The sequence below is a fragment of the Priapulus caudatus genome, unplaced genomic scaffold (assembly GCF_000485595.1).
Source record: "Priapulus caudatus unplaced genomic scaffold, Priapulus_caudatus-5.0.1 Scaffold613, whole genome shotgun sequence".
Taxonomy (NCBI): domain Eukaryota; kingdom Metazoa; phylum Priapulida; class Priapulimorpha; order Priapulimorphida; family Priapulidae; genus Priapulus; species Priapulus caudatus.
In genome coordinates, this window is record NW_014577674.1 from 29,013 (window position 1) to 43,041 (window position 14,029).

Genomic DNA, 14,029 nt, shown 5'->3' on the forward strand with positions numbered 1-14,029 from the left:
GGCGGACCGAGCGAGAGCGGCGGCGGCGGCGGCTGGACAGACATGAAACCAGAGTATCCCCGCCGACTTCGTCGCAGAGGATACAATACTATATGTTGTTGTGTAGATACAATAATGTAACCCAAACCCAAGATAGGGTTACAAAGCGTCCCTATCCTTTTGTGTGGAGGAACCACACTTGAATTTTTATAACAGGTTATATTAGTTTAATACAGAATATTGTGATACATAGTAAGTTCCGGGATAGCGGAGAAAGGTTCGTGTTAAGAATAAACCCAGTTTGGAAGTTCTAGTTTTTCTGAAAACGCACCAGCAAACCTCCCTGAGTGATCCACTCAGGGGTTCCTCCACACAAAAGGATAGGGACGCTTTGTAACCCTATCCTGGGTTTGGTTTACATTATTGTATCTACACAACAACATATAGTATTGTATCCTCCGCGACGAAGTCGGCGGGGATACTATGGTTTCATGTCTGTCCAGCCGCCGCCGCCGCCGCCGCCGCTCTCGCTCGGTCCGCCGCAGAGAATTTCCCTTCCGCTCTGTAACTCGGCCCCTAATTCTTGACCTAGCGCGACCAAACTTGGTATACTTACACATCTTGGGGAGAAGGTGTGCAGAGTAACAAAACCAGGTCGCTGCAACCTTTATTTGACCTTTACCTTGACCTTGATCATATTTCCCTTCCGCTCTGTAACTCGGCCCCTAATTGACCTAGCGCTACCAAATTTGGTCCACCTTCTCCCCAAGATGTGTAAGTAAGCAGCGTACCAAAACCAGGTCACTGTGACCTTTATTCGACCTTTACTTTGACCTTGATCGTATTTCCCTTCCGCTCTATAACTCGGCCCCTAATTGACCTAACTTGCTATACTTATACATCTTGGGGCGAATGTGTGTCGCGTACCAAAACCAGGTCACTGCGGCTTTTATTTGACCTTGACCTTGACCTTGACCTTGACCTTGATCATATTTCCCTTCCGCTCTATAACTCGGCCCCTAATTGACCTAGCGCGACCAAACTTGGTATACTTACACATCTTGGGGAGATGGTGTGTCGTGTACCGAAACCAGGTCACTGCAACCTTTATTTGACATTGACCTTGACCTTGACCTTCATCATATTTCCCTTCCACTCTATAACTCGGCCCCTAATTGACCTAGCGCGACCAAACTTTGTATACTTACACATCTTGGGGAGAACACGGGGGATACATGTAGTTGGCGACAACTGCCCTTTCTAGTTTATAATGGGAGTCAATGGGAAAACGTGAATCACGGCTTTTTCTTGTATGAACTTTTTTCTGGAATGCATTATTTACGTAATGCTGCATATTACTGCAAGTCTATTAGCTCTGTATCTATCATTTGGTGTGTCAAGCTACATTTTTACGTACCCACATGTATACTTATCACTTAACCCATCGAAGATAAAAAGGTCACTTTTTTCAACCTACCATACACTGTGCGTACAGTGAATTCAGTTGAAGTGATAGCCTGTGATAGATGAAACATTTCAGCTTGTTTGTACATCACAGCACTTGTTTCTTCTTGATTGTTTTGTTTCTCTTGCTGCCAGCTTCACCCTCGCTATGACGCAGCTGAACGCAGCTCAAATTTGGGAGTGCTACTGATTGAGTTCTTTGAACTGTATGGTCGACACTTCAACTACCTGAAGACCGGAATCCGTATCAAAGACGGTGGTGCTTACATCGCGAAAGATGAAGTGCAGAAGGACATGGTGGATGGCTATAGGCCATCTCTGCTTTGCATTGAGGATCCTCTCACTCCTGGTACTATATTCACATCTGCATTCCATCAATGACTATTAACGACTGATCTCTATGCCATTTAGACATGCGATTATTCTGCATTCACAAGTGTTTTGTGTAATGAGGCTCGTGACGTCTAGTGTACCCAGGTTCTGCTATGGTACGGGCACTTGTGTACCCTGAGGTAAGCACAAATAATAGACAGACACAAAGTGTAACGTACAACGATAGATCTATTCCTTTATCACCAACACTACAGTCATAATACAGGGTTCGTAGGGTTAGTAACAACAGCAAAAGTACACGCTTCACAGCGCCAATTAGTCATGTACACCTTAATAACTTTCTAAGGTATTCACACAAATACAATCCGTAACATGTGTTACGTCTATCAATAACAACCGTACGTCTATCAATAGAGTACCTCGAATGCAAAGGAGTTTATCACAAAAGATACTATGGCTCAAAAGAGTTTAAAAACACCAATACGATAACATGAATACGACAAGACAAGCTATACTCACATCTTCGAGACCCAGGGTGATTCTAACTTTCTGTTTAAAAGCGGCTGTATTTATCCTAACTTTTACGTCAATTACCATACTAAAACACATGCTTAAAGAGTAGCCACGCCTCTTGACCGCACATGGGAACTAACCACTCTCACTAACTTTCGTTACGTCCACAAACCTCCTGCATTCATTAGTTACGCATGTTTAGAATACTATGGCTACTTGAGGACACATTCCTAAGGCTCCCTAGCTGACACTAACGAGGCGGGTGCTGGCTCATTGTCCGCGGCGTCTCAAGTGATATCGACGCGCGGTCTATATTATAATCCCCTAATAACAATGGCATACGCGTCACTACATTTGTGGTTTGGATTGTTTGTTAACTAGAATCAATGTGTAGATAATCATGATATATATGATTTGTGTGCAGGAAACGACATTGGACGTAGTTCGTATGGTGCCCTGAATGTGAAGCAAGCATTTGAATATGCGTACCTGGTGCTCAGTCATGCAGTGAACCCACAGAACCAACACCTGTTTAGCAAAAACGGCAGGTAACACAATCCTCCATGTTTAAATGGTTATAATAAGGAAACTAATTTGCATGCTGCGAGTGTCTGTTGAAACTAACAGTGCTATTTCACACTTGTATGATGTACATCAGAAGTAGATAATAAGGAAGGAGTGTGACTTCAATAAACAAGGGAAATTCGTTATTTACTAGCCTTAGAATACCTACGGTTTACTACGCGTAACTCAACCAACTTGAGCTCAAATCGTACACAGTCCATTCGCCTAGCATCGTGCGAAATCGTTTCCTCGTATACACCCGCAATCCGGAGATACAGACTAAAACGTACGACACGATTCTCCGTTCTGTTGCCAGCAAACCGAATGTATAAACCGCCTAACTTGAAACAAAAGGCAGCTACTAACGACTCTTGCACACTCTTGCGCCCTCGGCGATGCGGTGTGGCTCGCTGGGAGATTGGATATCGACGCAACACTCAGCGAGCTAATCTTTGACCTAGCTGCCTTTTGTTTTAAGTTAGGCGGTTTATACATTCGGTTTGCTGGCAACAGAATGGAGAATCGTGTCATGCGTTTTAGTCTGTATTTCCAGATTACGGGTGTATACGAGGAAACGATTTCGCACGATGCTAGGCGAATGTACTGTGTACGATTTGAGCTCAAGTTGGTTGAGTTACGCGTAGTAAATCGTAGGTATTCTAAAGCTAGTAAATGACGAATTTCCCTTGTTTATTGAAGTCACACTCCTTCCCTATTATCTACTTCTGATGTACATGCTTATAAGCATAAATCTGGAGTCTAAGTTATAGCAGTGCTTAGAAATAGAAGCAGTAAAGGTTAGTTGTTAAGTGCTCTGAGGAACATTTGTAGATTATTAATTTATATTAAAACACGAAATTAGATTATTACATGCATGAAGATAAGAGTTGCAAAGTGAAACGTTACTTGCATAACAATTTCAGTAGTCATACAATATAAACTTGTTGCCTGACCACGCACTATATGGTTAGTTTGTGAAACATTACATGCTTGTCGTTTCATATAATTCACTATAGCTTGCTGGGACGAATCGTTCGTATCACCGATGAAGTGGTGGAGTACAGGAGCTGGATAAAACAATCGTTTCCGGTGAACGCGCATCTGAGCTCATCTTTACAGACGTACATGAGCACCGTGAATGCTCCAAGCCACGCACCTCAGAAGAGGTATTCATTGGTACTAAAAACTGGTGCTAAACTTGGTCTGTAGCTTTTTAATTGGTCCCCTATCTCTGTTGGTCCTGCCAAGTTTAGCATGGGTTGTGGGACATCCAATGGTGTGTTATGTTCGCTCTAGTTTCTGTGGTCAGTAGTATTTACTGGACGGGTCATTGATGAGGCCATGCAGTTCCAGCAGAGCTTTGTTCTCTTTGTTTCTTGATAATGTACATTGTAAACCATCTATTTATGATATTATAATTGCCAAGGCACTAATCAGTTAGTTTAATAGTGAAACCTACATAAAGCATAGTGAAGTTTCAGCCTAGCGTTTGTTTTGCAATAAACCATGCCAATTATTGCTAATCAGTAATTGCGGTCAAAATTCTCCCTTTCTGGGGGCAATGCCAGATTTATGCGCGTGATGTGTAGAATGATGTCATACCAGGCCTGCAGTTGTCTGTTAGCTTTACAGCAAATTATGATAATAATTTGTGGTGTAGGCCGTCATTTCCCTCAATACAACAAGGATGATTCAGGCAGAGCCCAACGCTAAACGAAGGTAATTGAAGCAAGGAACGCCACCTAGAAAGTTGAGGAGGTCGTTGGGAAGGCCAAGTATGTCATCAAGACTGTTTTAAGCAAAACAACGTCTTTGTACTACCAACAGTGCACTAACTACTTGCTTCTCTGTGTTATGTCTTGCAGCAACCTTCTCTTGGATAGCAGTCGGCAAGAGGAGAGTGAGTGCTCGAGTGATAGCAGCTGTCGGTCGTCAACTAGCTCTATCGCCAATTATTGGAGTTCGAGCATCGGCAGTGACACCGTATGTACAGAGGCGTAGTTAGTGAGCTGAGCCATCCCACCTAAGCCATCTTGCATGTGTACTGCTACTCTTTGTTTGGCCATTAAGTGTGTGTTTGTAGGCTGCGTGAGTTACCTTACATGTGAAATGTTGTGCTGGAGTGTTTCTCTTCTTGGCAGTGTAGAGGCTGGGAGCTGAGCTAACCGTCATTATTATTGGGGGTGGAACAGCGAGCTGGGCATTATGCTAATAGTTTGTTGCCGTAATGTCTGTTTTCAAAGTAGATGCTTATGACAATGCTTACCATCTTAAAGCTCGATTTTCTATATTCGAGTAAGATCCTGGTTAGGGTTATGTTCATTACTCGCCAAACCTCATGTTTTAGAATAGACCATTTTTTTAATTATCTGAGTCTGTGGGAGAAGAAACAGTGTAATTCCTTGTCAATTGAAAATCATCATACTTTTTAAAGTGATTAGAAGTATGAAGGTGGTTGTTTGTAGGATGGATGAATTTTCTATCTGTAGATGTCGGGTAAAGCCCTATATACATGAGGAACTTCGACAGATTCCTAAGTCAGTGATGGGTTCCATTGCCGTGTAGTCTTTGCCCATGCGTCAGCATTGGCACGAACGTGAAAACATCCCACGCACTAGACATTATCACCAAGGCCATTCAGAGCAGTGTGTGTTAGGCCATCCCTGGAGGTGTCGACTATCCAGTAGTGAATCTCTGCGTTTGTGCGTGGAGAGTTTCGCTGGTAAAGAGCACCAGGTAAAACGCAGAACCGGCTGACACCATGGTTTTCAGGTGTGTGTGTGTGTCTGTGTGCGCAGGACTCGGAGAGCACTACAACTGAGAGTGGGCCGAGCCAGCTGTCGCAGGGTACTGCCGATGCGCGGCGCGCCAGCCTCAAGAGCGACTCGCCAAAGCGCAGGGCATCCGACGGCAGCAGTGCCAAACAGAGCGGGACCGGCGTGCGAGGCCCTCGCAGCCTCAACTGGCGCGAGCAGACTCCACAGGTGCCCAGCACATACCAACGCAGCTACAGATCGTTCAACAACAAACGCAGGAAAAACCAGAGGAGAGACAGCGCCAACACCAGTCGATAACAGGGATGGATACACTGGGAAGGAGGGTGGGGGGCGCAGGGATGAAACCTCTCAGTGTATGTATGTATATATGTGTGTGTATATATCCATTTGTGTCGAATGTGACCACAGGATATTTTAGCGTTGCCCCGTCATCTTGGCGTGAGATGTGCTGCAACTGCTGTGGTCAGTGCTCTCTAATAACATGCCAGAGACTTCAATGCGGGTGCAGCGATGGTTGAAGTCACGTGGCACAATGTCATGTAGCAATCCCGGTAGACCTGGATTTCAATATAGGAGATCTTGGGCAACAGTCGTCTGATACTTCTTGGACATCGACAGCCGTTTTAAGATTTGACAGGTGTTATGTCGTCCATATGGAAGACCATCTTAATTGATACTAACTTAGACGTTGATGCTTTTTCTTGTGGAAATTGTGCTCGATTGCAAATGAAGCGTCGTTTCTCAAGGACCGCTTTTTCGATGGGAGCCAAAGTAGTTGCCCAGCATATCAACATCTGGTGATGTCTTCCTCCATCGTAAAACACCTCATAAGATTTTGTCAGCTGCAGGTATTGTGCGCTTTCAGATGCTGACTAAAAACATGCACTTTTGAGTTACATAGTGTGGCAGTATGGTGTATTGCATAGAATGTTGTTGATATCGTAAATATTATAGAAATTCTTTAATGGTGGTGGGTGCAAATCAGTAATCATATTTTCATCTCGACGTGAACATTCAAAATCCATGTAACATTCACAGTACTGTGTATATGTATGTTTGTATCATTTTTATCTTTTGGCATTTAGTGAGATGACACAGACTTACAGGATATTTGTATCATACAGAGGAACGTAAGGTTGCATTTTAGTGCTATGCCGGCTGTTTTATAGAGTGTATGTTTGTTGTATGTGGATGATTATTAAGATGTTAGAGTAACTGAAGGTTTGTGTGTGTGCAAACGTTGGAGTGTGATGTTAGATCTGTGAGTGATTGGTCTGGAGAGTGTCCTGGGCCTGATCGAGTTCTACTTGATAAACAATTGCTTGTTATTAATGTAAACTGTACATGGACCACGCAGATATAGCGCATTTAAATGCTCATTTATTCATTGTTGACTTATTAAGCCCCAAATCTGTGGTACATATTCGCACATATATAACGCAAAACTGTGCAATTAAATTATAATTGGGTGATGATGGCCCTATTGTTGATGTGATGGATCAGTCTTTACATTGCCAAAGCTTTGTGTATGCGGGACAGTGAATTAAGTTATGGTCTTAGTCTATATGTAACTCGTTAGGAGGTGTTTAGTTTAATGTTCATATCATCATTGCATGAGCTAAGACAGCACTAAACTGAGAACGAGTGATTTAGGCTTCCACGCGTGCATTAGGAAAATAGCAGCTTCAGACAACGAGTCAATTATTTAACTATTGCTACCCCTACCGCATCCGGTGCGTTCTCTTATCATCTATTGTTTTTCTTTTAACTAAGAGCATTCCTGATTGCCCGTCTCTTCCACCGGGACTTGCTTGTAGATTCACCGTTTTATATACAATATACGTTTCAAAGAAGCTTGGTGCGATTAGTCCTTGATGATGATACACCTGTGCGTGTAAAGGATAGCATTATTTTTAATTTAACCAGTCCACAACTTGCACATAACGACGCAAATCTGTATGTGGCTGCAATCATGAACGTGTCTGTACCTGTATAGATGTGCTCGTTCTACAGTACCTGGAAAGACCTACTCACATGTTTCATTAGCAATCAAATGCGTGCAACCCTTTGCTGTAGTAATAAGTATTTGCACACAGTGTGCATTAAGCAGTGCTAGCCAGCTCGAGCGGATTATAGTGAAAAGTAACTTGTGCGTCCGGTACTTATTCTTTAAAGATGGTTCAAGCAGGCCATGTGCAAAATCGGTATCCTGCTTTTAGTTGTCTAGAGTGTGATGTAGCAAGGCATAATTTAATTTAGATTAGATACCGGTTAGCATTGTAATCTATGAATTTTTTATTTCAAATTTGTTTCGCTATTTTTCATACCTGCCCTAAAAGATTGCTCCAAATGCTATAGTGCTAATGGAAAAGGGTTCGGGGGGGGGGGATTTGGTAGTTTTCACTCGATTCAGATTGTTCATTAGCGTAACTACTGCGATGTATGTGAATCTGATTACAGTAAAGTCGTAGTTGAAATTCATATTACTATAGGTAAACTGTTTACTTTATAATATCATTTTTAATGTGGACCATAGATAGCGTAGGCAGACCGAGTATCTAGATATTGAGATTTATTGTTCGAGAGTTATAGACTCCTACCCTCTCATACCAAGAATATCTGGAGCACAGAATATACAGTGAAACATTATATCTGTGTTTGTGTATGTGTATGTAGTCAAGTTATATGGTATCTCTCACTTACAAAATAGATGCCATAATTTATGCTACTCAGAGAAGTCCACGGTCATGACGAAATGACTGCATGTGCCAGCAATGGCTCAGGATAAGTTTTGATAGTTGTGTAGTGTCGTCCGGTGTACACCTTGATTTATACTGGGTGTGTACATGTGCGTAATGCGAAGAGCGATTGTAATTTGCAGTATTTACATTATCTTAGTATTAGTTTATTGTTGAAAATTTCAGAATGCTTTAGAGGCATATACAACGTGCTCGCATATTTCTTGCTAATGTGCGTGGTTTAATGGAGCGGGGTAGCTGGTGTTGCTATCGTCTATGATTACCGTGAAACTGTGTCACTGGGGATCATATGTGATTTACTGTTGGGCTTCGTATTCATTTCTGTAAATGGAAACTCAAAACGCGGTGCCAATGATAACTGTTGCCAATATCTTAAAACGTAAATTGCTTGTGGAGTTGGAAAAATACCTCCTAGTTTCGAACATACTGGTCAATGTTCAAAAGCAGTGTGTAATCGATTTTTTAGAAGCTGATCAGATGATCCCACTAAGAGCTTCTTTTATAGCAGTAGTGCATCATTTCAATTATTTAATTTACGATAACATGTTACGTGCGAAACTATAGCTGTCAGATTACCCATTGACTCACAAGCGGTGTAAACGCCATTCTTGAAATGAATCAAAAGTAACGTGTAGGCCTATGTTAAAGGTAAAAGGCCACAAACTTGAATGAGCATTTCGAAAGCAAAAATCAAATAAAAAAAAGATTGATGTGGCCATGTTTCGGACAATAGGTGCGTTCACACTGGCGGGAATTAGTGGGATGCAAATCTCGGTTTTTGCATTCCGCTCGAAATACCGAGATTTTTACAAGTGTGAACGCAAATGTGTGGGTTGCTCTTGGTATAAGCAGATATGATGGGCTGGAATGCAGACCAACACGCCATTTTTTTATTGTGCCATGTTAATGTGTTGTTAGAATGCCGAGTACAACTTGATAGTTTCACTATTCTGATTGCTATGGTACACGTATCGTAAATAGGAATAGAAATACTATTCAAGCGAAGAATTTTCGTATGAATCCTCTGGTTGGGATACACCGTGCAGTGTGTGCAGCACTAAGTTGTATAAGTGTCTGCTTTCGAGGTTTAATCGCTAGGTATTCCTACGTATGCCCAACTACGAAAAACCCCGCCACGTACAAATACCAGTATAGCATCCTCGTGCAGTAGGCCTACGTTGTAGTTGATCCGGTGATGCTTATCAAAACTTTATTGAAATGTGTAATCCTAATTGTATAAAAAATGTATAAGATGCACAATTTTCGTTTAAACGCTTTTAGTATTGGAAAGATAAGTGCATGCACATATAAATTATTAAATTGTATGAACACCAGGGGCGTAGCTACGGGGGCCTGGGGGGCACGAGCTCCCCCCCACAAATTTTCTGTGCCCCCCCCAGGTGCCCCCCCACTGAAAATTCATGCTTGATAAAAAAAAATTGAATTAAAAACAATGCCGTTAGAACAGTATAATAGTAATACAAATAAAAGTTATATATTGTGCCCCCCCCCCCCGCTGGGAAAATCCTAGCTACGCCACTGATGAACACACGCTGCTATCTTGGGCTTTTGCATGCAGACGATTTAATACTACATATGTCGCTTTAAGGCATGTTTAGATAAAAAAAGGCAATATATGCGAAAATCTGTGAAACCCGTTGGAAGAAATTTAGCATAAAATTTTGGCCTGTTTTCAAGTTCTCCACACGCAGCTTCACTCTAATTTGCAGCTATGATAGGATTCGGCTAAGGCTGAATTAGGTATTTCTTAAGCCCGGCGCACACGTGGCGATTTTTATCGCTGCGATAAAAATCTCCACGTGTGCGCCGGGCTTTAGATAAACAGAAGCCGTAGGTATCGTTTTGATGTGGCAACACTATGACGCAACAAATTCAAGCTACTCACTGTGTATCGAATTCGTCTCTGCATGTGTGAACGTTGCAGCTTTCATTTTCTACTTCAGTCACTATATTGTAATGCTAAGAGTAACCTTTGGTGTGCATTAATTGTCATAAACCACCAGTAAGCATTAAGACGTGTGCAGTAATTTTCTTAATGAAAACTCGCCCTTAATATTGAATTTGAATGTTTTTGTGACAACTACAACCCAAAGTCGTAATGCAATATTTTTTTAAGTTGCATCTTTGCATCAACATGAATCATGTATGCGTCATTTCAGTTTTATTTGGTCCTATTTTGGCTTGTCTTCTTACGCCAGTGCAATGAGCAGAATGCATGATCGGATGGTTTGTTCTTGAACCCGTTATGCATAAATTCCGTTCTTGTGAGCGAGCATGTGTATTATTGTTGGTCGGTAGTGTGTGGCGTCAATCCATTTAATGGGTAAGTAATAGTATTCGTTTTGTAGCGTGTTGTCGATCACAGTAAATTTCTTAGCACCACCACCACTAGCTGCATGGCCTCGATTAATACCATTGGATGTACAAGTCCACAAACGGTTGGTAATTATCCGTGCAACAACCTAGTCATACTCACTAGTCATAAAATCTGTGTTATTGGTTTACCCTGACCTAACAGGAATTTCCGTAGTTTTAAGAATTTGTCTTCGCTCACTTATCATCCACGTGGACGTACTCTTGTGCATGTATATTGATAATTTGTGTGTTAAATTTTGGTGCCTATTTTTCTTCATGCAGTGTAAAGTAACTGTATATAGACATATTGTTGACAAGTGCCTGTTGATGAAGTTTTTGTTTTACTATATTGTACGATGATGTTTAATATGTACTTAGATAAGAATTCTCTTATTGGTTTATTAGTTATTTAGTACTAAAGTTGGCTGTTAAAGGGAATGGATTGTTTCCATGTGTAAGCGCAGTGACATAAATGACTATATATGCGACTGGCAGCATTTTTTGTGAACCTACTACCGTTGTAAGGGTAAAGCTCTTATCAACGAGTGTTGCCGCGAACTGGTCTTTTATGTTTATAGTTTAAGCTTGCAAATTGTTTTATATTTCCTATGGGATGTGATAAGGTAAATGAGATAGCGTGGCGTCAGTCTCAGTGTGCAGGTGTGTAAGACAGTGACGCATTTTCAACTCGTGTGTTTCGAATGTTATGTAAACCTGCGCTTTAATGGCCCACAATGACTTGCCATCTATGCAAACGCGTTTGACATTATTTGGACATATATGGGTCGCATAGCACCCTCTGGCGTTTAGGTGTGAGCACACGGAACCCTCTGGGTCATGTGCACAGTGCACTTTGAACGTGTGCACGAATTCCTATGTATCATTTACTGTTCTCACTCACTATTGGTGTCATTGGAGGTTAGTACTTTGCTGTCGTCTTGGGTGTTTGAAACTCCCATCATCATACGAAAAAAACTGTACATACAAACAACTCAACTAATTGAATAAAAATGTCGACGCGAATGAAAAGATGACTGTTGAAAGCGCAAGTGAAGGAATTTTGCCATGTCAACACTGCTTTTCGCAGTAGTGTGGCAAGTATAATTTTAATGAATAAACACATTAAAAAAAGTATAAAAAGTTCACGCGCCTGTTATTGTTATTGTTGTGTCTATAATAGTGGGGCAGATATGTAACAAAAATAGGTCGAAATGTTCACATCCGGCAGAAAGTGTGAAATTTTGCATACAGGGGTATTTTGACATGCTGAGTTCGAAAATTGCCGGATCCAAGAGTCTGACACTGGATCGGCCGCCATCTGAATTACAATATGGCCGCAATAACGAAACATTGAATATTACTATCTTGGTTCTAAATGACCTGTGCGCGTGAAATTTGTACACAAGGGCATTTCGACATGCGGGTTTAATAATGAATTAATTTGAAATGTCTGACAAACCATATGGCGCCATCTTGAATTCCAATATGGCCACCATAGAGAAAAAATGAACATTACTATCTTGGTTCTAAATGACATGTTGCGCTTATATTTGGTACACAAGAGCATTTTGCCATGCTGAGTTCAATAATGGATTGATTTGACCATGTCTGACAAACCATATGTCAGCCATTTGAATTCCAGTATGGCCGACATGACGAAACATTGAACATTACTACTCTGGGTTCTAAATGACCTGCGGCGCTGAAATTTGGTACACAAGAGCATTTTGCCATGCTGAGCTTCAATAATGGATTGATTTGACATCGTCCTGACAAACCATACATGGCAGGGCCATCTAATCGCAGTATAGCCGACATGAACGAAATGCTGAAAAGTCTGCCCTGAGGTTCTAGAATCACGTAAGGCACTGAAACTTGAAACTCAAGAGAATTTTTATATCTGAGTTCAACATTGTTTAATAAGTGCCAAGAAACGCCATATTCCAAAATATTTTCGCTCACGGCAAGAAATGCTGTAACATGCCGCAACCGACGTTTTGACCATCTATTCTTGCTTGCTCCTGAGCTGCACACTGGGAAGCATTGTCCGGAGCAAAACACAGTTCTGTCATGGAGTAGAATAGCCGCGGAACATTTGCAATTTCAGCACATCGTTTCTTACATTTGCACTTGATCAGCCTCTCGCAGCCCCTTTGACGCCTCTGCCATTCATTCGTCCAAGAAATTGGACGTGCAGTCCATCATCAGCATTTTTCGCCACATCCCCAATCTGCAGGTGTAAGGCAGCTCTGGGTTTCACAATTATGAGAGGTCCCCAGATGTGACGGCAGCCTGAAAGACTGCCGCTCTCACATGTGACCGGCAGTGAAGCTCTTATGGTCGGTGAAATTGTTTCCGCAATTGCCGATTTCCCTGAGCAAAGCACTGCTTCCGTGCTTTGTTCACTTTCTATCAGAGCGAAGTTCTACTGTAACAGAATCAATGAACAACCTCTCTGATGTTGTTGCATGTCCACATTTTGTTACTTCCCCCTGGTGGGCATGTGAGAGATGATTGAAGACGGCTCGCTTCAAGTTCATGCATCGGAATTCCATTATGTTCCAGCACGGCCTTTTGCCAACTCCAGATATGGCAGAAACAGTATCGCATCGGAAAACAAGCGCGTGCAGGAACAAAAAGGCCCCCAATGAGGCGTTCAGGCCAATGTGAGTCGCAATAGTGTGAGCAGCAATGTGCTAAAATTGTTTCGCATATCGCAAATGCCAACGCACATTCGCAGCAGCCGTCACATAACGCTTGCATCGCGATGGCGCCAACACACCACATCCGGTGTCCGTTGCATGAATTAGTCATACACTTCTAGTGGGCCCCCCGCTGATATGCATGCCAAGCAATGTAGCCAACTGCGTGAATCAGCCTCTTCATGCGTACATGGTTCAATTTGAAGAACATCAGAATGGGGCTTTGCCATCTTAACGCTCTCTTTCCATTGTTTGTTACAGACGTATTTTTCCCTTCTGGAACAGGCGGCAATCGTTTGCAGAGCCATGCTGGCAACGGCCACATGAATAGATGTCTTTTTTGTTGCAATGCTACACGAGGAGCTGCCTCCAGTTTCGTGTAGGGCGGATGTCTGTTCAGTCAACCATGTAGTGGTATCCAGTGCCACCGACCAAGCTGGTGCTTCGCTTTTAAGACTGTCCGTTCTGTAGGTGTCCACACTAAGATCAACCACGGCATAAACAGGACTCCTGCGTTTAACTTTCGGCGCAATGTACGGGAAGGAACTGTTATTCTGTGCAT

At 42.2% G+C, this 14,029-nt stretch overlaps 1 protein-coding gene across 2 annotated transcripts in view; it reads left to right on the forward strand.

The window, feature by feature from the left end:
• The window catches only part of LOC106812151 (non-canonical poly(A) RNA polymerase PAPD5-like), a 15,252-nt gene extending 6,973 nt beyond the window's left edge, over positions 1-8,279 (forward strand). Inside the window, exons 7-11 of one of the 2 annotated variants that reach the window (XM_014815946.1) lie at positions 1,579-1,792; positions 2,714-2,837; positions 3,870-4,019; positions 4,719-4,836; positions 5,652-8,279. In XM_014815946.1, the coding sequence (XP_014671432.1) occupies positions 1,579-1,792; positions 2,714-2,837; positions 3,870-4,019; positions 4,719-4,836; positions 5,652-5,927 (882 nt within the window). In that variant the 3' untranslated portion in view covers positions 5,928-8,279. Of the gene's footprint in view, positions 1-1,578; positions 1,793-2,713; positions 2,838-3,869; positions 4,020-4,718; positions 4,837-5,342 lie in introns of both variants that reach the window. The other variant, XM_014815948.1, reaches the window with a different exon arrangement.
• The last annotated feature ends 5,750 nt before the right edge of the window (positions 8,280-14,029 follow it).